Raw genomic sequence first — 27,236 nt, forward strand, 5'->3', positions numbered from 1 at the left:
TACTTCACAAAAAGTAGCAAATATTATGAAGTTGAGATAATCGCGATTAATATTTTAAAACCTAAACAAGGTACATTACATTAAATAGACTTCTCAGTCCTGGTGTTGCCTGACAGATATGTGATGTGCCAGTGGTTATATTATATTCCTCCTCCCATGCATGCACCTCCTGCAGAGATAGCAGACTACAGAAGCTGACCCTTACTGAGACCATCTTGTCTCTCTGACAAAGCTCCTTTTTAACTTCTTACTTACTGGTTACTTCCTGTGATGGAGAAAAACTTTAGCTCAGCTTGTGATAATTTCACAGGCCCTGAGGACCCTGACCCTAATAGCCTCAAGGTCAGAAGTCAAGTCTTGTTCTGAAACATCTGTGTGCTTTATATTAAAGTGGAACAAAAGTGGAGAAATATCCACCAGTGTGTGACAAGAAGGACAGGCAAAATAGGACTGACACACTGGTCATCTGTTACTCTGTCATCTTAACTTCATTTTAAAAACTGTCCAATATTCACTTAAATTCCAAATTTAAAGTACAAAGGGCTTTTATAAACTGTCTTAAAGTAAAAAGCTAGGGATTTATGTTTTACAGTAATCTGGAATTTGGTTAGTCTTGTAGGCTTTCATACATATTTTAAGTTACTCTACAAGCCAGTGAAATTCCAAGTTTTAAGCTATTTAATGGCTTACAAAGAAAATGTAAGGTACATATATATGCTATATGTGTATATGTGTGTGTATATATATACAGATCTTTATCTGTAAGGGCTAATAGGACTATTTGAAAGACAACATTCAAATACTAGTATGTTAAAGAGCTATCTCAAAATATCTATTATATATTAAAATAAATGCAGCAGAATTAAAAGTACTTGAAAATAATTTCTAAAAAGTAAAATCCACTTAATAAAAAGATTTAACTTATTTACTGATCTTAAAAGAATATAAGCATTTGTGAATTTAGGTCAGCTAAAGTATTCCTAGGTGTCACCATCAGTTTTATATCTAAATCATGTGGGTAAGCGATAAGGTATGGGGAGGCTGAAAAGGCCATGGAAATATATTTAATTTTCACAACAAAGAGAAATGCACACCAAAGGTTTGAAACGAAAGTTAGACAACTAATGCTGTGCCTGCTTTTAATGTCCATGTTAGGCTATTTGAATTTAAAATTATCAAATGTACTTTTATCATATTAATCCTTTTATTATAAGCACTAGTACCTTCCGGTAACATAAGATTTATGGACATGGAGGGGCATAAATTCTTCATTAATGCATTTTTGATATTTGATTATGCCCCATTAACCATTCATACTGGCACAAGGTGTGGTACTTGTAACACTGCATATAATACAGACAAAATTCTTCAATCCTGATACTTTTTCCTATAATGTACACAATCTTAACTCCAAAAATCAGAGTACTTTGAAATGCAAAGATTTTTATGGCCAGACAATGAATTCCACTTAGCAGATTAAGGGAAACCTTATGATGGTTTTAACACCGATTATATGAATTCTGGTCAAATATCAAGTACTGACTTGTAGAGATAAAAGTTAGTTGAAGATAAACAAAATAGTCTCCAATATTCAATAGGTCTCTCGAAATTTTAAACAGTTTACAGGTAATACATGCTTCAGTTGTATACACAAGACACAGGAAACATAAGTATCATCAAATGTATGAAAATACTCTATATTATAAAAATTAAGAAATAATATGTAAATAAGTAATAGGCAAAAAGCTTTCTGGTTAAGCATTGAAAAGCTCTGCCACAATAAAATAAATAAGTATATGCTTTTAAAACATTATAAAATTATTTACTCATAATATTTTGGTTTCATCCTTTATAAAAGTAATTTAAGTAATGATATCAATTAAAAGTGAGGGGGGATAAGCCTGTAAAGAGTTTGGGAATTAAAAACACAGTTAATTGTGTACTCACCAGTTCAACGAAAGCAAGTCCTCCATAGCTGTGAGCAACAAAAAACACATTCTCAGCTGCAGATTGGGCTATGAAATGGTCCCATACATAGACTGCATGTTCTTCAGGAGAACCATTTTCCTAGAAAGAAAACAAATATCATATTTTATGTACTGTATCTAGTTATCACCATAATCAAAAATTAAATTATATACTTGCTTACATAGCCTAAGAAATAAGATGGTTATAGCTCATTGAAAATAATATGAAATAATACAAAAACAAAAGAACTACCACTGAAAATTCAAATCAGAGAATAAAGTATAAAAGTATTAGTAAAATGCTGCTAAGCTTATTGCTATCATAATCTTCAGAAACAAAATATTCAAAACAACCATATTTTGAGGGGAAACTGCATTCTGGCATATCCGATATATTAAAATATACATGTATATAGCAGAAAATTACAGTGGTCTTATGACAGAAGAGTGTTAACACTGAAAAATTCAGTTACATTTTTACATTTATATCTGAAAATATTTCTATTATATGTAAATCTAAATTATTTGATTTCTAAAATTTTAAGTATCTCCATAAGCTGAGAATAAGCAGAAAATTACTAACAAATATTCTCTACTTAAATTATTTAAAAATATACTTTTTTGTAGAACTGTTTTCCATACACATTTTATTTCTAGAACTGGGAGAAATATAAAATATAAACCTAGGGGCTTCTATATTTCTATTAACTTGCTAAACCCTAATAAATGTATGCATATTGCTTTAATTCCAAAGGTTCTATAATAATTTCATTTTGTTTGTGTGTATTTAGATAGTTGACACATATTATGGTCAAAGTTTAAACTTGGATAATGTGGTGGAAAAAAATCCCCAAAGAGCTAAACAATATTGATCAAAAAACAAATATACAAAATATAGCAGATCATGAAAACATTTTTGTGTGAGTATTTCTTCAAAGCTTTAACATCAAGCAGTAATTCTCTAAAAATGTCATGGTATTAAGACAATGAAGACAATTTATTCACATTTCCCATCTTAGAAATTTTATATCATCATATAAAATAGGGGAGCATGAGTTCCCTTGCCTCCTAGACACAGTGTTCCCCTAATGTCCAGCTCTGTGCAAAATTTCTCTTCAAAGCTCCAAATCCATATATCCTACTGCTTGACAGTCATTTACTTTTGGATGTCTCACAGATACTTCAAACTCAACCAGTTCAACATTGCACTAGAAATTTCCTCTACAGGCATGCCTGGGTGGCTCAGCGGTTGAGCATCTGCCTTTGACTCAGGTCATGATCCTGGGGTCCTGGGATTGAGTTCCTCATCGGGCTCCCTGCATGGAGCCTGCTTCTCCCTCTGCCTGTGTCTCTGCCTCTCTCTGTGTGTCTCTCATGAATAAGCAAAATCTTAAAAAAAAAAAAAAAGAAAGAAAGAAATTTCCTCTACAAACCTATGTCACTGTCTTTGCTCCCCATCTCCAGGCAAAATCTGAGCATCTCTTATTTGCCTCTCAAATTACACATATAATCAATCATTAAAATCCCACTGATTTTGTCCCCAACTATATCCTAAATTCATCCACTTTTCTCTTTTCTCATTTTCCCTGGCTTAGCTCACACCATTATCATTTCACAAGTAGATGACTGTGATGGTTTCTTCAGGATTACCTATTTAAATGTTCTAATCTGTAGGGAGAAGGAACTTCTAAAAATGCAAATATGAACATGATGCCATGTTACTCACCTCCTGCTTATTAGATGCTTCAAAGCAGATTCATTGCCCTCAGGATCAAGTTTAAACTCAGTATGACATTTAAGACCTTTCATAATCTGGCTTCTACCTTCAACTGCATCTCTTATCACTACTCTGCAATAGAAGATGATCCAAAAGACATCTTTTTACTCCAGTAGGAGACCACAGAGAACACTCTCTGTGTTCTAATTGCAGGGAACAACTTCTAGTAACCTAACTGTGCCAAACTTTCTTTTTTCTGCATGATTTCCTTTGTTTAGAAAGTGACTCCTCTATGATCTGTCCTCACTTCACCCACCATCTTCATCTGCATAACTCATTCTTGTTTTTTAAACTCAAATGAGATATCATCTTCCATCAAAAAGTCTTCCCTATCACCCCCAAGGCTGGGTAATGTCCAACAACATCTTATGCATGCTCCCATTACTGCACTGAATAATTTGTATTGTGATTGCTGGTTAGATTGTCAAAGTCTTGAGGCCAAGAGCTCTGTCTTACTCATTAAATCTTATTGTAATAATAATGAAAATACAACATTTATCTTCAGGATGATTGCTTACCACCTTGTAGTTATATACTAAAAGACAAATATGCTTTGAAAGATACCGACTGGTAACATACATATGAAAATACCCACAGTTAAAGTATATATAATAAGTAAAAGAATGATCATTGGAAAGAAATCCTCGTAGGGCATTTTTGGTTTTAATAGAATTTAGCTTTCATTAGTTTAAAAAGTAGGAAGTGGTTATCATATACATCAGCATAGTAGTTAACTCTAAAGAAGAGAGACGGAGTTGTGAATAGAAAATAGACTTCTAGTAACTGGCACTGTTGCATTTCTTGATTGGAGTTACAGAGATGTATTGTTTATAGTTATAATTAAACAGACTAATACAAACTTAGCACTTTTCTGTACATGAATGTAGAGTGACCACAGAATTTACTATACAAACCTCTGACAGTGAAGAAAAGTACTATTAGTTATTGTATGAGAAGAACAGTTCTAAATTGGGACTATACAGAGAAAACACACACATCTGGTCACCCTAATTATATCCTACAATGAAAGAAATGTAAAAACAAAATAAGAAGAAGGCTAACAGAAGTTCCACCTGCTGAAAGTTGACAGAACTAACAATCTTACATAACTGTGGTAGATCTAAACATCCTTCTTTATACCTTCCCCTCCCCCTCCCTCCTCCTCCTCCTCCTCCTCCTCTTCTTCTCTTCTTCTTCTTCTTCTTCTCTTCTTCTTCTTCTTCTTCTTCTTCTTCTTCTTCTTCTTCTTCTTCTTCTTCTTCTTCTTCTTCTTCACATCCTTCTTTATATAGGGAAAATAAAAACCCATAGGAGATTACTCGGTTCCCATTAGGCTTTGTGGTAGAAGTGGAGGGGTAAAGATGATAAAAAGTAAGCCAAGATTCTGGCTTTTAATGTGTTTGCAATTTCATAAGAGTCTTGACACATAAAGATATAAGAGATAGTAGGAATATCACTTTCTCTAATACTGGCAGACTGGCTTGATACCCAGTTCAATAGGCCTATAATAAATCCATATGATCTGACCTCAGTGAGGTCCTTCATACTTTCTTCTCACAGTTATCAACTCTTCTTTTACACTGTTAAGACCCTATCTGCCCCATCCTTTCCATTCCCACCTCAGTTTGGATGCTCTTATAAGATTCCTAACTATTCACATTTCTTGTAGTTTTCCCTTTACTGTGTTGCCAGATCAATCTTTCTGAAGTCTGGCCCTGATCAACTACTCTCCAGCCCTAAAAAGTCATTTACTAAAATGGTCCCCATTGCCTACAAAATAAGTGGAACTCTTAGCCAACATTTTCTCTAAACGCACCTTTTAAGCCATCCTTCTCACTATTTCCAGGGACCTTATTTATGCTCCAGGAAAATCTGGATTACACATTAATACAGATGGTGACCAACTTAACAATGGGTTGACTTAATGATTTTTTGACATAATGATTTATGCTGGGTAAAAATATGCATCAGGAGAAACTGTACTCCGAATTTTGCATTTTGATATTTTTCTCAGATAGCAATCTATGTACAATACTCTCTCATGATGCTGGGTGGGGGCAGTGAGCCACAGCTCTGTCAGCCACATACTCATTAGGGTAAACAACCAATACATGCAACAACCATTCTGTACCTATACAACCTTTTTGTTTTTCACTGTCAGTACAGTATTCAATAAATTACATGAGATATTCAACACTTTATTATAAAATAGGCTTTGTGTTACATGATTTTGCCCAAGTGTAAGTTAATGTGAGTGTTCTGAGCATGTTTAAAGTAGGCAAGGCTAAGGTACGATGTTCTGTAGGTTAGGTGCACTAAATGCATTTTTGATTTACAACATTTTCAACTTACAATATGGTTTATTGAGATGTAACCCCATTGTATGTCAAGGAAGAGCTGTAGTCTGAAAACCCTAAATAAAACTCTACCATGAAATTTAGTCTGAGATCTTATGGTGCAGCTTAGATTAGGCAACACTTAAAAGCAGAGAACACATCCAAGGGAGCAGTTCAGTAATTCATATATGAAGTGATAAAGACTATAATACTACTCAGGGTGATAGAGTGAATGGAGAAGAAGGGATGGAATGAGTCACTACCAGGAAGAATCAGCAAAACTTTGTGACTCACAGGATATGAGGGAAACTGCCAACGAGGCCCAAAGAACACATCTAGGACTAAAGGAGAGCCAAGAACCAAGAGTTCTTTCCACCATTCACAAATAAGACTACTGTTTTCAGAGATTAGTATCATAGCTGAGTCTTTCCCTCAACAGTCTATGGAGTTGTTAAGAATGGGCTGTCAGCAGTAGGAAAAAGAAAGCTCAAATATCCATATACCCCAAGTGCTTAAACATTTGTAGCCTGATTTTAAGGTTATCAAATTACTATAGTTTTATATTTTAAAACCAAAAAAATAAATAAAACCAAATGTTCCAAAAATTGAGATGCAATTGAAAAAATGTCTATAATACCCAGATAAGGGGCCATCTATAGTCACAACGAAATAATGTAAGATTATTTTGGGCCACACGAGTCATCTCTTAATTTAAAAACATATAGGGCAGCACCAGCCAAACTTTTTTAGTGGGATCCTTGTAGCAGTTCCTGTAGCAGATCACACAGCCCTCCAGGAGTTACTGTCTTTGGACAATGGAACATTAGTTTGGGAGTGCAGGATTCAGACTCACCTTGGGCAGATGCAAGAGTTATCCTGCCTTAAAAGCCTTAAACCACACAGAAGCTAATAACCTCTTGCAACAACTCCATAGGCATGGCTTCCAGGATACCTGCCTACAAGGGACACACCCAATGACAAGAGTTACTAGCCTCAGGGAAGATCAAAGCTTTGGTATTTATAGCCTATTTTAATTTCTTATAATCCAGAAGCAGTTTACCAACCAGGGGTCATTTTCTACCACAGGCAATGTTCCCTGGCAACTATACATATAGAGGGAGTGCTGTATTATGCTTCCCCGAATCCCCTTTAGTTATATAGTACTCATTTCCTGAGTTGCTGCAAGTGTTGGCAGCTGATAGCTTTAGCTGAGGCACTCTCTAGGAACTGCTCTCAGCCAAAGAAAGTTATCTAGCCTAAAGTTACAATACCATCTCTGAGGTAACTTACATTGCATGATGGGTCAAAATGATGTGGATCTGAAAAGGCTCTATCTCTTGCCTCAAGGCAAGATATCTCTGAAAAGGCATCCCAGATCCCGAGATCACTATGGAGTTAGATGAGGCCTTTGTTATGACTGTACTTCATTTCAACCTCTTCTGCCAAAACCTATTTTTAAACTCCCGTATAGGTGCTAATTCCAAGAGCACTCCCCAACAAACTTCTTGCATGTACTTTTAGAACCTATTTCCTGGAAAACCCAATTTAAGACACCACCTTATCAGGCTTCCAGGGACATAGAGGTAGAAAGTTAACTGAAGGTCAAATACTCCTGTAGAAGGGGAAAAGATTTTGTTAACTTTTGATCCACGATATCTTACAAGAGATATATGGAAAATATGCATCTATTTACATATATTATTAACCTGTTTATGTTTAAAACTACTGCAAAATATTGTTGGTTCAAGTTTACCTGCCACCTCTACTATTAGCTACGTGGCAGAAACTGAATCCTGGACTATTTCACTGGTCCTTTTCTAGTCTGCTATTTCTTTAATCTGCCATGTCACTTCTTCTTCCTCCTAGAATCTAAGCAATATGAATGTAGATTCTCTTTTGGATAAAAATATAATATAAGGCATGCTATAAGCATTTAATAAATAACTAACAATATTATTGATAAAATATCATGAAGAATGTTTCAAAACCAAGACAAAAGAGTATTTACACTCCATTTCAGGAATCTAGCTTCTAATAATCTACAGTGTGGCAAGAGACTGATGTTCAAAGATGTTCGTTACTGTTTCATTTATAAAGCAAAACTATGAATAAAGTAATAATGTCCAATAATGCAGAAATAAATATTTAAGTAAATTTTAGTTTATTTAAAGAGACATTTGTAGCTATTCAATGAGTTTATAAAGTAATACATGCAGTTCATCTAATTTTACGTGTGGCATAATTTTCACTCTATAAAAAGGCTTGAAAAAAACTAGAAGGAATCAAATAAAAATATTAAAAGCAGCTGAGCTGCCTATAGATGGTATTATTATAAGTATTTGCTATTTTTAGTTTCTTTACATTTTTCTGAACTTTTCAAAATTTCTACAAAATACATGATTTTTATAATAAAACAAGTGAATAACAAAGAGATTTAGAAACCCTGCTAAATAACTTCCACTGGCTTCCTAGGACAAATCAACATCTGAGCAAGGTCTTTACACCTTCATATCTAACAAATACCAAATCAGAAGGGTTATTTCAAATGGGTTTAAAAGTAAGAAAATATAGCTAAAAGTCTGATAGTAACTAAGGAAACCAAAATGTCACAAAAATTAGAAGACCACACAGTGCAACAGTCTGAAACTACTGTTAATAAGAAAGATGAGAGCAGTACTGCATTGAAAGTATAGTTAATAGAGAGGAATGATAAAGTTTCTGAATCATCAAAACAAAATTGATGTTATGTGAATTCCATTTTTTGAAGGACTAGTGACATACAACCGAGAGACAGTTTTATTCAAAATATTATTTTATCAACAAATGGTGTTAGGAAAACTGGATAGCAACATGCAGAAAGAAGAATGTAACTAGACCACTTTCTTACACCATATGCAAAAATAAATTCATAATGGATGAAAGACCTAAATGTGAGACAGTAAACCATCAAAATCCTAGAGGAGAACACAGGCAGCAACCTCTTTCACCTTGGCCATAGCAACTTCTTACTAGACACATCTCTGTAGGCAAGGGAAACAAAAGCAAAAATGAATGACTGGGACTTCATCAAGGTAAAAACCTCTACACAGCGAAGGAAACAATCAACAGAACTGGAGGGTATTATGCTGAGTGAAGTAAGTCAATCGGAGAAGGACAAACATTATATGTTCTCATTCATTTGGGAAATATAAATAGTGAAAGGGAATATAAGGGAAGGGAGAAGTGTGTGGGAAATATCAGAAAGGGAGACAGAACATAAAGACTCCTAACTGGGAAACGAACTAGGGGTGGTGGAAGGGGAGGAGGGTGGGGGGTGGGGGTGAATGGGTGACGGGCACTGAGGGGGGCACTTGACGGGATGAGCACTGGGTGTTATTCTGTAAGTTGGCAAATTGAACACCAATAAAAAAATAAATTTATATTTAAAAAAAAAGGAAACAATCAACAAAACTAAAAGGAAACCTCTGGAATGGGGGAAGATATTTGCAAATGACATATCTGATAAAGTGTTAATATCCAAAATTCATAAAGAACTTATCAACTCAACACATCAAAAACAAGTAATCCAGTTAAAAAAAAAAGACACAAATAGATATTTTTCCAAAGAGGACACACAGATGGCTAACAGACATATAAAAAGATGTTGAACATCATTCATGACTGGGGAAATACAAATCAAAAGTGCAACAAAATATCACCTCGCACTAGTCAGAATGGTGAAAATGAACAGCACAAGAAACAACAGGTGTTGGCAGGATGCGGGGTAGGGGAACTCTCTTGCGTTGTTGGTGGGAATGAAAACTGACGCAGCTACTCTGTTAAGCAATACGGAGGTTCTTCAAAGAGTTAAAAATAGAATGCTATGATTCAGCAATTGTACTACTATTTACCCAGAGGATATAAAAATACAGATTGAAGGAATAGATGTGCTCTGATGTTTACAGCAGCATTATCAACAATAGCCAAACTATGAAGAGAGCCCAAAAGTCCACTGACAAAGAAAATGTACACACACACACACACACACACACACACACAATGAAATAGTAGCCATAAAGAACGAAATCTTGCCATTTGCAATGACATGGAGAATGCTAGAGTATTATGCTAAGCAAAATAAGTCAGTCAAAGAAAGAAAAATATAATATGATTTCACTCATATGTGGAATTTACGAAATAAAACAGATGAACATGGGGGAAAAAAGAGAGAGGCAAGCCAGAAAGTAGACTCTTAACCACAGAGAATAAACTGAGGGTTGATCACCGGAGGGGAGATCGGTGGGAGTGGGTTAAATAGGTGTTGGGGATTAAAGAGGGCACTTATAATGAGCTCTGGGTGTTATATGTAAGTTATGAATCACTAAATTCTTCACCTGAAGAATATTACACTGTATATCAACTAACTAGAACTTAAATAAAAACTTGAAGAAAAAATATTATTTTAAAAAACAGGAGATAAATCTTATTAGCTAAAATCTTAGCTAAAAAAGTTGCCTTTCATATGTGACTAAGACTTTCACAAAATTTAGCTTTCACTATTCACTTTTTTGAGAGAGCCAAATCCCCACCATTTTAAGATATAACAAATTCTGCCAAATATTTGCTGCCCCCACAACAATTAAGCACATTAGTGATAGCACAGGAAATAAACTTAAGTGGTTTTTAATATACATTTCTATTTCTAATTATATTACTAAAATCCCATTTTTATGAATGAGATGATGGTGTTCTTAGGTAAATGTGTCATTTTCAACCCACAGCTCACACTATGTTCCACAACCATTACATATTTACAAACCATAATACGGAGAGTGTATATTACCAAAAATGTATTTTGAAACTAAACAGATTTCAATAAGAAAGACTTCTTAATATGCTCCAATTACAGAAATGCAAACATACTAAATCTTCTCTATAGAAGTTTGTTTTATATTGAGTAACTTCAAGATGGATGGTTTTAGAATATATAAATCTACAAAGTACATGAAAAGAAAAGAAGTGACTCTTAATTAGAGTTTGCTGGTGGCAGGATGCATAGGATATTTACACTGTGGAACTGGACTGTATTCAGAGTACAGGTTGGATTTCCTGATGTACTCTTGCCATCATTAATTGTTAAATGCCACACAGAAGTGATGCACTAACCAAAGCCTTATCACGTATGCCAGATTCTACTACCTAGGCATTGCAAGGTCTGCATTTATGATGGACTACCTGAGCTGATAACACATGGAATTATCTAAACAACATTTGCATATTTGTGTAATTATTTTCTAAGGTTAATTAGCTCCTGTAAAGCATTTTGCCCTTTGAGACTGCTTACAGTGACAGGTTCACATATTTTCTGAACCATTGCCAAATTTGACAGATTTTTTTTCTCCAGTTAACTTGTTGCTATAAAGTTATAAAATGAATGCTACTATAATATATACTTTAAACTTAAAATTGATTTTAGGAAAAGTAAAATGAAAGCTTAATGAATTTGAAGGTTTCTTTTTAAATGTCCAATTTTAAAATCAAAATGTCAAGATTATTTTTTTTCATATAAATAAAAAAGTGACTATATTGATAAGCATATCTATTAAGAAAACTATGAAAAAATCTAGCATTTTTTACTTTAAACTAGCATATACCTATGTCATTACTTTCAGTCACATATATCAAACATACATACACTCCAACCCCCACTCACAATCCTTACCATATCAATGATTTGCTATTTACACTGGAGATATCAACTAAAGAACACTAATACAAAATCTATATCTTTCTTGATGGCAAAATTTACAAATCAAAGTACATTCTTTTACAAAGCTAAGACTTTTTATTAGGTAAAATATAATCTCAATGAAATATAAATGGAGGCAGAAACCAAAGTCAAGTGGATTTTTGAAGATGCAAAGATGTGTCACCATCTTGCACCCAACTCATCCACAGGTACAAGATGAAAGAAAGTTTATATTTTTAGTAACTGTCCAGTTCAATTCTCTTCCAGAAGAAATGAAACACAGTACCATCTGACTCAAACTTAGAAAGATACACACAAGGAAACTATATGCTTTAGCTTTAAACCTTTAGATGACTCTATTAACTCCTTGTACATAAACAAAGTGTAAATTGTACATTAGTACAAAACAAACATTTATAAGAATAGTTATGTATAAAATATGTTTTATGTCACATGATTTGTAATTTAATTTCAACCATTTAAATAATTAGGATTAAAAATTTATCTTCATTTTGCCATATTTGAAATGTGTGATCTTTAAAAAAATAGTGTATGCATTTGTGTTTAACAGTGATTAAAGGGCTAAGGGTATATATGAAAGCATAAAAATTAATGCTATAGCATACTTACAATGAAAACATTTTCAAAAATAAAGCACCATTATTTTGTTTCTAAATATTAAATTGATCCATGTGAAGTTACCAATATTATACATTTTTTACTTTAAAAAGTGACAATTTCATAAGATTCAATATTAAAGATAATGAAAATAGACAAAAATCGATTAGCCAGAGACTTCTTACAGCTATCAACTTTTGCCTTGACATTTTTAGTTGTCAAGATATTACTGACAGCTTTCAATCTTAACAGACAGATTCAAGGCTATCTTACTTATCAATATGGCTACATTAATAAATTATAAATGGCTATGAACAGAATGAATATAACAGACAAAGGATCAGTATTTGTATCAAAAATATTTGAATTTAACATATCTCAAGCTTGGCATGTCCAAACATAAAATCTGAATTGGTTTCTTGACTCCCCATTACCTGTTTTCCTTCAGTCTTTCTCCTTTTGCTAAATGGTATCATCATCCATTCAGTTGTTCAAACCAAAACTCTAAAAGTCAACCTCGACCTTTTTCTCCTCTTCTATTTATTCAATTCAATTTATCCTCCAAAATGTTTCTAGAATCCATAAACCTCTCCTAATTTCCATTCTTAATATTTCAGTCCAAGATATCATCATATTTTGCCTAGGACACAAACCCACTTGAACTGGCCAATATGCTCTCCCTCATTTATGACATAGATAATCCAAATATTCCAGTTTTCAGAGAATAACTAATTTGCCCAATATCATACAACATGCCAGATTGCAAGTTAACCTGTTTGGTATTAGCATCTGAACTGCTATGCTATACTAACTACCTTACTACCTATTCTTCTAAATCATACTGGGCTGACATAAACTTTTTTTTTTTAATCTGTTTCATTATAAAATTTAAACAACAAGAAGTTATTAAAAAATAGATAAGCAAATAATTACAGCCCATGATTTATGGAACTGGTACCAAATGCTTTGTCATTAGGCCATAATTGCCACAAACTGGGGGTAACCTAGAATTCGAGGCAGCTAGAGCTGGTAGGATTCTTAGATTCTAAAACTATGCTCCTAAGCATTTCTAATAGAGTAAACACTAATGATTCTATTCACTCTAATAAATTTAGGCTTTCTTCTCTTAGTGCAATCTACCATGCAATCATAAAAATGCTTCTATAGCACATATTAAAGCAGGTGCGGATCTAAATACTTTATAAATAGCAACTCGTAATCGGACAACAATCCTATGAAATAGGTACTATTATTATCCCCATAATTAGATGAACAGGCAAAGAACGATTAAGAAACTTACTCAAGAAAACTGCTAGTATATGGCAGAGCCAAAGTGCAAACCTAGGCAGTGTGACCCCTATATATGTAATCTCAATCACTGTATATTGCATTGCTGAAATGCATTTAATATCCTCCCCTCTTTGTAGGCATAACCAAAGTTGTTGCTCTTTGTAGCAATGAATCAAATGGTTAAGGGCTTTTATGAAAAAGGGACAAGAGTGTTGTTTATATAGATAACATGTACTGTGGGCCAGGTTCATATGAAAAAAAAAGAGTCTTTGTGAAATGAAAAAGCTTGTTTTCTGAAAGTGAAACATATTCTTCTTTTCCTTGAATAGCTTCTGCCATCTTATGAGAGAGAAACTGAACCTAGCTTAAGACCTATTATTAATTTCCTGCCATTTATTCATCTACAACAAAGAAAAAATCTCAGTGAAAGAAGCCAGACAAAAAAGACTACATATTATATGATTTGATTGATAGGAAATTCTAGAAAAGCCAAAACTATAGTGTTAAAATGTAGATTAGCAGTTGGCAGGGTCAAAAAATGGAGGAGGGAGGAAACTGCCTGCCAAAGGACACAAAAGAAAAAGTTTTTGGGATTATGGAAATGATTTTCTACCATGATGGTAGTGATAGTTACACAATGATGTAACAACACATTTATCAACCACATCCAATTGTATACTTAAAATTGGTATAATTCACAGTATACAAATTATATCTCAATAAAGCTGACCAAAAGAAAAAAAAAGGGTAAATCTTTTTCCTAAACAAAGTTCATGAAATCTATTGTAAGCAAAGTTTTATTAGAACACAGGCATCTACACTTGTTTATGTATTATCTATGGTGGATTTTGCCTTACAACAATGGAGTTGAGGAGTTGTAACAGAGTCCAAATAGCCTAAAAGTTTAAATTAGTTACTCTCTAGCTTTTTAAGAAAGCTTGTCAAACCTTGCTCTAAATACTTTATGATCTCAGTTCCAATTTAGAACAGCAAATTAAACATCCATTTCTGACATTATCTCTACAAACCACATTAAAACTACAGTAAGAGATTTTTTTTTCTCACAAAGACATAAATCCACAAAGCCTAAGACAAAAACAGGGGGGAGGGGTGTCATACGACTTTTGGAAGATAGAGAGCAGATAGAATGGTAACTAGTTCAGCAGATCTAAGAAAATCAAATCCCAAACTGGCCATAGGGAAAGCTGAGTATTAACTCTACATATGCTGCAAAATTCTCCAAAGCACAGAGATATGACTCTAGGTATCTCAGGAGTGAAGGAAAGTAGGATATATGTGCTAACATGAGGCTTCCTGAAAGTAGTTATTTTCCTGCCTTCCATTTCACGCAACTTAGTAAATATCTGTACACTGACAGGAGAGATTTTGAAATGGGTTTATCAGTAACATATGCAACTTAAATGTAGAATGTGGTGATGCTCTTTCTCTCTTTTCCCCCAGTCTTCAACCCTTCTAAACTTCTAGACAGTGCACAGTCAGAGCATCAGTCTTCAAGCAGAAGAGCAGAAGACTCTTCTCTGAGAAATCAAACCAGGCTGACCACAAAAAAAAGTTCTAAAGACATAGATGAAGAGAGAAAGAGAAATACTGTGTGATCTCATTTATATGTGAAATCTAAAATAACAACAAAAAAAGCCCCAAAATTGAATTCATAGAAAGAGAGAATAAATTGATGATTGCCAGAGGTTGGGGGTGGGGGAAATGTGTGAAGGTGTTCAGAGGATACAGATTTCCAGTTACAAGATAAGTAAGTTCTGGGGATGTAAGGAACAGTGTGATGACAACAGTTAACAATACTATATTGTATGTTTGAAAGTTGCTAAAAGAGTAGATTTAAAAGCTCTCCCCCACCTCACCCCCAAAATGTGTAACTAAGTGAGCTGATGAATGTGCTAACTTTATTGTGGTAATCATTTTGTAATGTATACATACATAAAATCAGTGTTGCATACCTTAGACTTTACACAATTATTATATTTCAATTATAACTCAATATAGCTGGAAAAAATTCCAACATACCAAAGAGAGAGAAAGAAAGGAGAAGAGAAAAGAGAGAGATACAAATTGGTGGACATGACAGAAAATTCTCAGCAACTGGACTACTCAGATTGCCTATGGTGAAGCTCTAACATCATAAGCACCACTCATATGCTTAGAGGTTCCAATTAGCTTTTTAATACCCACTAATAAACATGAACAGACTGCCAAACATTATTAGATATATGAAGAAAGCCTGTAATACAAAATATACAGACCAGAATAAATACAAAAAGGAAATCTGTAAGAAAATGAAACTTTGATGAAAGAGGAAAATTTCAAAAACACTACCATTATCTTTAGAGATATCAGAGAAGATACTACATGCATACAAGTGTAGTACTAAAAAGAGATATTCAAAGAATAAAAAGTTCTTGCAAATTAAAAAGAAAAATCAGCAAAAGAAAAATTTAATACAGGGATTATATGATTAAGTTAAGGAAATCTAGAAGTAAAAGATATGAAAAACAGAAAAGTAGTAAGTCCAATGGTAAGTCTAAGAGATTCAGCATCCAAAACAGTTCCAGAAAGAAAGAGACAAAAAGTAAGGGAAGAAACCACCAACAATATTTAAGAACATTTCCTAGAATACTAGCTGCTAGATTGAAAAGGCTGACAAATTACTCAGTACTTTGGATGAATGGAGATCTATATAAAGGTATATCACTGTGAAATCTAGAAGCCAGGAATAAAGAGAAGTTTCAAAAAAGAAAAATGAATGATTAGGATTCAGAACAATTATGGATTTTTCAATAGTAACAGAAAAATCAAGAACATGATAAAAAGTCTTCAAAAACCAAAAGGAAAATAATATTCAACTTATAATTCTATAGCCAGCCAAAATGTCATCAAATCTAAGTGTAAGATAAAAACATTTTCAGACACACAAAGATGAAAAAAATTGTATCTCATTATTTTCTTCTAAAGAAACAACTGGAAGAGGTGCTCCTTCAAAGTAAAGAAATAAAGAAACTAAGAAAAATGAAGACCTGAAAAGAAATAGAAGAAATAACATAAGAAAGCGATAAAAGGAGTCTTCAAAAAAAAAAAAAATGGTGAAGGAAGATTCCAGGATAATAGCTGTAGGTCAGATGCAGTGGGCAAGCAGACTAGGTGGTAGCAGTGTGACTTAAGAGACAGATATGCTGAGGACTGTCCTCACTACCATGACCCCCACTATCACTGCATCATCATCTTAAGACATAATGACCCAATGAGCTAGACCTAGATTTCTATTTGTATTTGGCTTTTCCTAACCATGCACTGATGAGATTCTTGTCTCCTATTCATGTTCTGTTGCTGTTTCAGCTGAGGACACTAAATATACCTCACAAAAGCATTGTGTTTTCACTAAATTGGGAGCTAGAGATAGACCACGGGAAGGTGAGAAACAGGAGATATAGAGCAGCACACTCCTTCTAGCCACTTTTCTGCTGATTTTCTCTGCTAAATGCTCCAACTATGGAAAGCCAAATTTTTCAAGACTACATTATACCTTGATTTTCCTGTTAAAGGGCTATGGTAAATGTTGAGAGAAGCTGAAATCAGAGCATGATCCAAAGTATCTGTTCAACTTATCTTCTACTAAGGGCTTTTATCAAATATTAACAATATATTCCTTTCCTTACAAACTAGCATTTGTGCCTACTGTTCAATATTTCAAGTTGAACAATACATTACTTATGAATACATACAATAATGGTGGTAGTTTTACTCTGACGTACTACCCAGTACCCCAAACCCTGACCCCACAAAACTGAAAAACTCATCCCTCATCTGCTTTGTGTTTTGATGGCTAACAGCTCTTGCAGTCAAACCACTCACTCCTGTCATTGATTTCAACACGCCCAAGATTATGCCTCCTTCTTGGAGGGCAACTGCTTGCTTCCCATGGCTGGTTAGTGCTGGCTTCCTTGCCCCAATTTGGGATAACTGTCTTTGACCCCTATGAGGGCTAACTATTATTCCTCCCATTCTCTCCAGGTGTCCTCAGATTCTCCTGAACCTTCACAAGGCCTGCCAAAGTAGCCTATGTCTCTGAATTAAAAGCTAGTGCATGCTTGAAGATGATGCAGAAGCCACTGCCTTTGCTAAGCAACATGTGCTTCCTTGATCCTCACTCACTTCTACAAACAAAAAGCAGTGAAAGACTGAGATTGATCAGTCAACGCAAGACTAACAGTGAAAGTCAGAGAATGTTCTGAGCAGCATATGAAGAGACTCTCACCCTCCACAGTAGGAAGGAAGAAGAACCTAAGTAGGCCCAGTACTTTTATAATATATCAGAGCTCCAGAGAAAGTTGGACTCTCAGGTGTACAATGTGGGAGTTAGGGCCCTAATTCACAAGGAGTGGGACCCTGAGACGGGGAATAGGGGCATCTGTATCTCTTAAGTCCTCAGATTCTCCTGAACCTTCACAAGGCCTGCCAAAGTAGCCTATGTCTCTGAATTAAAAGCTAGTGCATGCTTGAAGATGATGCAGAAGCCACTGCCTTTGCTAAGCAACATGTGCTTCCTTGATCCTCACTCACTTCTACTTTTTTTAAGTGTTTTTTTCTTTCTTTAAATTTTTACTTATTTATGATAGTAAATCTCTCAGAGAGAGAGAGAGAGAGAGAGAGAGAGAGAGAGAGAGAGAGAGAGGCAGAGACATAGGCAGATGGAGAAACAGGCTCCATGCACCCGGAGCCCGATGTGGGTCTCCAGGATCGTGCCCTGGGCCAAATGCAGGCGCTAAACCGCTGCGCCACCCAGGGATCCCCTCACTTCTACTTCTGACCCTAACCCAATAACTAGGATTAAGCCACAGTATACCCTAGCCAGGGAAGTGCCAGGCCTTTTAAGAAAGGAAAGGGACAGTAACATGAAGGAGTTGCAGGGCTTAGTCAATATATACAAGCAGGAGCAAGGGGAGAGTATATAAAGATGGTGGATCAAGGAGGACACAGCATTCAGTTGTATAAGAAGAGTTTATTGATGCATAAATACTTTCTCAGGGTATAGGATTTAACACCTGTCTAAATTTTCTTTTGCTGCACTAATACATTGCCAAAAACTCAGTGGCTTAAAACAACACACATTTATTATCTTATGCCTCTGTATATTGGAAGTCTGATGTAGGTCATACTGGGCTACAATCAAGGTGTCCTTTCTGAAGGCTTTTTTTCCTTAATTTTTTAAAAAAATATTTATTTATTTTAGGAGGGGAGAAGCAGAGGCAGAGAGAAACTCAAGCAGAATCCACAAGGAGCACAGAGCTGGATATGGGGCTTAAGTTCACATTCCTAAGACTATGTATGACTTAAGCTGAAATCAAGAGTCAGATGTTTAACCTACTGTGCCACCCAGGTTCCTTTCCTTTCTTCCTCCCTTTCTTTCTTTCTCTTCTTTCTTTTTTTTTTTTACATTTATTTTTATTTAAGTTTAATTTGCCAACATATAGTGTAACACCCAGTACTCATCCCATGGTTCCCTTCCTTTCTGAAGGTTTTAAGGGAAAGTTCATTTCCTTGCCATTTTCCAGCTTCTAAAGGTTGCCCCCTTAGCTTGTAGCTCCCTTCCTCCACCTTCCCCCCGCCCCTTCTTCCATTAAAGCCAGCAAGCCTTCCATCTTTCTGATCATTCTTCCATTGACATAACTCCTTCTCTGTCATTTTTGCTTCCCTCTTCTACTTTTAAGAACTATTATGGTAATATTGGGCCTATCTTATTAATCCAGGATAGTCACCCTATTTTAAGGTCCTTAATGTTATTCACATCTGCAAAAATTTGTTGCCATGTAAAATAATATACTCACAGATTCCAGGGACTAGCATGTGGGCACCTTTGGAGACCATCATTGCCTACCACAACATCCTAGCATGAACTCTGAGAGATGGGGATAATACCTTGCTAGGATCACTCCTAGAAGTCTGAAGAAAGTAATGACCTATACTAAGTGAAGACCTTGTATTACATTATCACTCATCACTGAGTGTCTATCACAGAAGAGGCAATGAACAATCAAGAAGACAAGATGACTCAGCCAGTTTACATGTGTCAGACTCTGATACTGGCTAACTCAGAGCTGGTACAATCAGTGCATGAAAGGAGAAACCAGAGTGGCAAAGGCAGATATGATGCATAGGCCCACAAGCATGAATGTATTTCATTTACCAAGGCTGATCTAGCTACTACCATCCAATGAATAAGTCAGTAGAGTGAGAGGCAAAAGAAATACCTTTGGAGTGTATGAATTTGAGTGTGTGAGTGTGTGTGTGTGTGTGTGTGTGTGTTGGGGGAAGGGCAAGGTTTGGAGACTATTTAAGAATCCTAAAGATGATTAGCATTATGGCAGCACAGTGAAGACATGTCAAACATTCCAGATAATTCAGTCTAGAACATTCTCTAAACAAAATGGAATAGTCAGAAGCTAAGTATCACTCACAGGATCTATATCTGAATCTAAAAGTATAATTATGATATAGCAAAAACTCATGTCAACCTGTCATCGAGAAAAGGTTAAATTATTTTCAGTATAATCTATTTAGGAAAGTAAGGTATCACATACAATAAAACCTTTTACACACATTTAGGGGATAATGGAAGGGAGGTAATCAGGGAAGCAAGGATTTTCTGGGGGGTGGGGTCCTCCAGAGCTTTTGTGTAGTAGGCAGAACAATTAATTAAAGTTGGGCATCAGTGGATCAAATGTAAATGCTTATGATTTGATACTCCTGCTTTGTTAGACATGTTAACCAGATGATCTGTGATTATACTAGGAAAAATGAAATGAGTAAGCTGTTTTCACAGAATTAAGAATTTTAAAACTATATAAAGATTATTTAAAATTGCCAGGGATTATTTATTTATATACCCACACACATGCATTTGTGCCCCTCCCCGTCCCACACTACAGGACTTCAGTTCTTATCCAGACAGTGCTGTTTAGCCAGCTTCTTTGAGTGGTTACTTACCCTCTTGGATGCTCAAAATTCTGAGTTGTACATGAACAGTTAACCTGGGAGACCTCTAAAATTATATTTCTTTCTAACAAAACAGAGCAAAAACTTTGGGAACAAAGAGAATCTGAGTTGCTATCACATAAGGCTTATAGGACAGGGGGGATCTGAATGAATGCAAAATAAAAAGCCTGGCCAGCAGCATATAATAGTTTTACCCATCAAAATATACTACAAAATGGTAACTAAGTTATTTTATATACCTGAAATATTTACTTTGTTATAAATGAATTTCTTAAAACATCTTGAAAATATACTACTAAAAACCGAATTTAAAAAAAACATTTTAGTTCGAACATGTAACTTCTCCGTAGGCTTAAGACCTAATTCATTCTAACAAATTTGGATATTCTAAACTTGTGAAAAATTTGAACTGAAGTAGTATTTTAGTTTTTTAACTTAAATTCTGGTAGAGTTAACATACAGCTTCAGATTACAAGAGTTTCAGATGTACGACACAGGGATTCAATAGTTCTATACCTTACTTAGTGCTCACCAGGATGAGTGTACTCTTAATTCCCTCCATCTATTTCACCCATCTCCTTACCCGCCTCTCCTCTGGTAACCATGTTCATTCTGCACAGTTTAAGAGTTTGTTTTTTGGTTTATCTCTCTCTTTTTCCCCCTTTGTTTTGTTTCTTAAATTCCACATCTGAGTGAAATCATATGGTATTTGTCTATCTTGGACATTCCTTTATTTCACTTAGCATTACATGCTCTAAATCCAACCATGCTGTTGCAAAGGGCAAGATTTCATTCTTATTAATGGTTGAATAATATTCCATTGCATATATATATATATATATATATATATATATATGTATATATATATATATATCACTTCTTACCCATTCATTTGTTGATGGACATGGGCTGCTTCCATAATTTGGTTATTATACATAATGATGCAATAAACATAGGGGTGCTTACATACCTTTGAATTAGCGTTTTCATATTAAGTAAATACCCAGTGGTGAGATTACTGGATTGTAGAGTAGTTCTATTTTTAATTTTTTGAGGAACCTCCCTAATGTCTTTCACAGTTGCTGAACCAGTGTACAGTCCCACCAACATTGCACAAGAATTCCTTTTTCTCCATATCCTCACCAATATTTGTTTCTTGTGTTTTTAACTTTTCCAACAGGTGTGAGGTGATACCTCATTGTGGTTTTCATTTGCATGTTGAGCATCTTTTTATGTGTCTGTTGGCCATCTGTATGTCTTCTTTGCAGAAAATGTCTGTTCATGTACTTTGCCCATTTTTTAATTGGATTATTTGTTTTTTGGGTGTTGAGTTGTATAAATTCTTTATCTATTTTAGATAGGAACCCTTTATGGGATGTGTCATTTGCAATAAGCTCTCCCATTCAGTGGGTTTATTTTAGTTTTGATGGTTGTTTCCTTCCTATGCAGAAGTTTTTTTATTTTGATATTTTGATGTATTCTGAACAGTTTATTTTCACTTTTATTTCCCTTGTATCAAGAGACATATCTAGAACCATGTTGCTACAGCCAATATCAGAGAAATTCCTTCCCATGCTCTCTTCTAGGATTTTTATGGCTTCAGGTCTCACACTAAGGTCCTTAATCCATTTTGAGTTTATTCTGTGTATAGCGAAAGTGGTCCAGGTTCATTCATTTGCATTTGCATGGAGCTGTCCAGTATTCTCAGCAACATTTGTTGAAGAGATCAATGGTCTTTCCCATTACATATTATTGCCACTTATGTCAAAGATTATTTGGCCATATAATTTTGGGTTTATTTCTCATCCATTGATCTATGTGTCTATTTATGTGCCAGTACCATACTGTCTTGATTACTACAGTTTCGAAATGTAACTTGATGTCTGGAATTGTGATACCTCTAGTTTTGTTTTTCTTTCTCAAGGTTTCTTTGGCTATTTGGGATCGTTTGTGGTTTCACATGAATTTTTGGATTGTTTCTTCTAGTTCTGTGAAAAATGCTATTGGTACGTTGATAGGGATTGCATTAAATCTATGGATTGCTTTGGGTAATATGAACATTTTAACAATATTTGTTCTTCCAATCTATGACCATACAGTATCTTTCCATTTCTTTGTGTCATCTTCAATTTCTTTCATCAATGTATTAGTTTTCAGAGTACAGGTCTTTCACCTCTTTGGTTATTTTTAAGTACTCTATTATTTTTGGTCTAATTGTAAATAAGATTTTCTTAATTTCTCTTTCTTTTACTTCATTATTTGTGTGGGACCCAGGAAATTTAACAAAAATCCCCTACCCCTGGACAAGCAGAGCAGGACTGACTCCATTTTGTGCTGTACCCACCTTGTGCCGACCTGCTTATTGCTTAGGGCACTGCCCCACCCTAGTCAAGCCCAGGGTACACCCTAATCGGAAATCCAGTCAGTGATAGGCCAGTTCAAATGGATACTTTAGGGTAAAATGTAATTCAATCGGACACCTGCAAGTGGACCAGCATGACTGTGCAACTTTCTGCGTATCCCATTGGCCACTGGCCCCTATAAAGTTGCTAAGCCTCTTAGTCTTGGGGTCCAAGTCCCTGCTCCGCTGTGTCGGATATACTTGGACCCAAGCTCGAGCTTGTAAATAAACCCTCGTGTGTTTGCATCGGTCTCAGCTCCTTGGTGGTTTCTCGGATTCGCAATCTTGGGCACAACAATTTGGGTATAGAAATACTATGGATTTACATGCATTGATTTTGTATCCTGTGGCTTTACTTATCAATTCCTGTATTTCTTGGTGGATCTTTAAGATTTTTATATATAGTATCATATCATCTGCAAATAGTGAAAATTTTATTTCTTCCTTATTAATTTGGATGTCTTTTATTTCTTTTTCGTGCCTGATTGCTGTGCCTAGGACTTTCAGTACTACGTTGAATAAAAGTGGTGAATGGACATCCTTTTCTTATTATTGATCTTAGGGGAAAAGTTCTCAGTTTTCCCCCGCTGAATATGTTAGCTATACATTTTTCATATTTATAGTGTTGAAGTATGTTCCTTCTAAACCTATTTTATTGTTATTGTTGTTGTTTACCATGAATGGGATATCCTGGGGCGCCTGGGTAGCTCAGTTGGTTAAGCGTCTGCCTCCGGCTCAGGTCATGATTCTGGTATCCTGTCTGCTTCTCCCTTCCCTTGCTTTTATACTCTCACTTGCTCTTTCTTCTCTCTCCCTTGCAAATGAAAAATTAAATCTTTAAAAAGAAAATGAATGTTGTACTTTATCAAATGCTTTTTCTCAACTACTAAAATGATCACATGGTTTTTATCCTTTCTCTTATTGATGGGATGTATCGGGACTGATTTGCAAATTTTGAACTGCCTTTATGTTCCAGGAATAAATCCCACTTGATTGTGGTAAATAATTTTTTTAATCTGTTGCTGCATTCAGTACATCAATATTTTGTTGAGAATTTCTCCATCCATGTTCATCAGAGATAGTGGCCTGTATTTCTTCTTTTTGTAGTGTTTTTGTCTGGTTTTTGTATCAAGGGAATTCTGGCCCCATACAATGAATTGGAGGGTTTTTTTCTTCTTGCATTTTTTGGAAAAGTTTGAGAAGAAAAGGTACTAACTCTTCTTTAAATCTTTGGAAGAGTTCACTGGTGAATCCCATCTGGTGCTGGACTTAACGTTCATTGGGAGGTTTTTTTCGACCACTTATTCAATTTCATTGCTGGTAACTGGTCTGTTCAAATTGTCTATTTCTTCCTGCTTTCAGAGTTGGCAGGTAATACGTTTTGAGGAACTTATACATTTCTTTTAGGCTGTCCAATTTGTTGGCACATAAGTTTTCATTTATAATCCTTGGTAATTCTGTGATGTTGGCTGCTATTTCTACTTTTTCATTCGTGCTTCTGTTTATTTGAGTCCCTTCTCTTTTTTCTTTTTGATGAGTTTGGCTAGAGGTTATCAATGTTTTTGATCTTTTAAAAGAACCAGCTCCTAGTTTCATTGATCTGTTCTATTATTATCATCATTATTATTTTCTATATCATTTAATTTATGCTCTAATCTTTATTATTTCTGTTCTTCTGCTGGTTTTGGGTTTTGTTTGTTTCTTTCTGACTCCTTTAAATGTATGGTTAGGTTAAGATTTTTCTTGCTTCTTGAAACAGACTTGGATTGCTATACACTTCCCTCTTATTCTTTTTTAACAATTTTATTTATTTGAGAGAGAGCACACGTGTACAAGAAAGAGCACAATCATGGGGGAGTGGGCAGGGGATGAGAGAGAAGCCAACACCCAGCTGAGCAGGGAGCCCAGTGTGGGCCTTGATCCCAGGACTCTGGGATCATGACCTGAGCTGAAGGCAGATGCTTAACCCACTGAGCCACCCAGGCACGCTATACTCTTCCTTCTTTGAACTGCTTTTGTTGCATCAAATAGATATCGTACCATGTGTTTTTATTTTCATTTTTCCTCATGTAATTTGTTATTTCTTCTCTGATTTCCTGGCTGATCCATTTATTATTTAGTAGCTTGTTATTTAACCTACATGTATTTGTGGTCTTTCCAGATTTTTCCTTATGATTGATTTCTAGTGGCACAGCATTGTGGTCAGAATAGATGCATGATATGACTTCAAGTTTTTTGAATTTGTTGAAACTCGTTTTGTGGCTTAATATGTGATCTATCCTGGAGATTGTTCCATGTGCACTGGAAAAGAATGTGTACTCTGCTGTTGTAGGATGGAATATTCTGTATATATCTGTTAAATACATCTCGTCTAGTGTGTCACTCAAAGTAACCGTTTCCTTACTGATTTTGTTTAGATGATCTGTCCATTGGTGTAAGTGGGGTCCCCTACTATTACTATATTACTCTTTATTAGTTCCTTTATGTTTGTTAACTATTTTATGTACTTAGGTTCTCCCACATTGGGTGAATAAATACAAATGTTATATTTTCTTGGGTTGTCCCCTATATTATTATATAGTGTCCTTCTTTGTTGTTACAATCTTTGTTTTAGAGCTTATTTTGTCCAATATAAGTGGACACCTTGGTACCTTGGCTTTCTTTTGACATACATATACATGATAAATGTTTCTCTATCCCCTCACTTTGTTTCATGTGTCTTACATCTAAAATGAGTCTCCTGTAGGCAGCATATAGATGGGCCTTTTTTTTTTTAAATCCATTCCATCACCCTGTGTTTTTTGATTAGAGCATTTAGTCCATTTACTTTCAAAGTAAATATTGCTAAGTATGTATTTATTGCTATTTTGTTACTTATTTTGTGTTTTTTGTAGTTCTTCTCTGATCCTTCCCTTGCTCTCTTTCATGGTTTGCTGGCTTCCTTTAGTGATACACTTGGATTCATTTCTCTTTATTTTTTGCATATCTATTACTGGCTTGTGATTTGCAGTTACCATTAAGTTTGCATATAACATTTTCTGCATATAGCAGTTTATATTAAGTTGATGGCCACTTAAAGTCCATTCTTTACTCCTATCCCCACCATGTTTTTCATTCATGGTGTCATGCTCTCCATCTTTTTATTTTGTAAGTCCCTTGACTGATTTTTATAGATACACTTATTTTTACTGTTTCTGTGCTTCCTATTTTTCTTACTCTTACTTATGATCTCTTCTTCCCATTGAAAGAGTTCTCTTTAATATTTCTTGTACAGTTGGTTTAGTAGTCACTAACTCCTTCAGCTTTTGTTTGTCTGGGAAAATCTTTCTCTCTCCATTTCTGAATGACAGCCTTGCTGGATAGACTACTCTTAGCTGTAATTTTTTTTCCTTTCAGCACTTTAAATGTATCATGCCTCTCCCTTCTGGCTTGCAGAGTTTCTACTGAAAATTCCACTGATAGCATTGGGGGGTAGGGGGTAGGGTCCCTTTATATATAACAGTCTTTTCTTGCTGCTTTCACAGTTTTTTATCAATACTTTGCCATTTTAATTACTATGTGTCTTGTAGGTGTAGAACTCTCTGGGCTGATTTTGTTGGATGATTTCCATGCCTCCTGAATCTGGATATGTTTGCTTCTCCAGATTTGGGAAGTATTAAGCTATTATTTCTTCAAATAAATTTTCTGTCCCCTTTTCCCTCCTCTAGGAGTCCTATCATGCTAATGTTATTACCCCTAATGGTGCTGCTGAGTCCCCTAAATCTATTCCCATTTTCTGTAATTTTCTCCTCTTACCTGCTCAGCTTGATTACTTTCCATTACTCTGTCCTTCAGATCACTACATTCCTCTGTTTCCTCCAGCCTTCTTTTTATTCCATCTAGTGTATCTTAAAACCTATTTACCATGTTGTTCATTTCTGATTGCTTATGTTTTCCATTTCTTTAAGGGTCTCACTGATGTCCTCCACTCTTTTCTTAAGTCCAGTGAGTATCGTTATGATCATTACTTTAAATTCTCCATCAGGCATGTTACTTATATATGTTTCATTTAGGTCTCTTGTTGTGATTTTGTCCTATTCTTTCATTTCAATTTTAA

At 35.1% G+C, this 27,236-nt stretch overlaps 1 protein-coding gene across 3 annotated transcripts in view; it reads right to left on the reverse strand.

Annotated features, from left to right (window-relative positions):
• FAM172A (family with sequence similarity 172 member A) overlaps positions 1 to 27,236 on the reverse strand; it is a 420,789-nt gene that overhangs the window by 182,692 nt on the left and 210,861 nt on the right. For all 3 annotated transcript variants that reach the window (XM_055312860.1, XM_055312861.1, XM_055312859.1), the window contains one exon: positions 1,948 to 2,067. In XM_055312860.1, the coding sequence (XP_055168835.1) occupies positions 1,948 to 2,067 (120 nt within the window). The remainder of the gene's footprint in view (positions 1 to 1,947; positions 2,068 to 27,236) is intronic.

The sequence above is a fragment of the Nyctereutes procyonoides genome, unplaced genomic scaffold (genome assembly GCF_905146905.1).
Source record: "Nyctereutes procyonoides isolate TBG_1078 unplaced genomic scaffold, NYPRO_anot_genome, whole genome shotgun sequence".
In the NCBI taxonomy this organism is placed as follows: domain Eukaryota; kingdom Metazoa; phylum Chordata; class Mammalia; order Carnivora; family Canidae; genus Nyctereutes; species Nyctereutes procyonoides.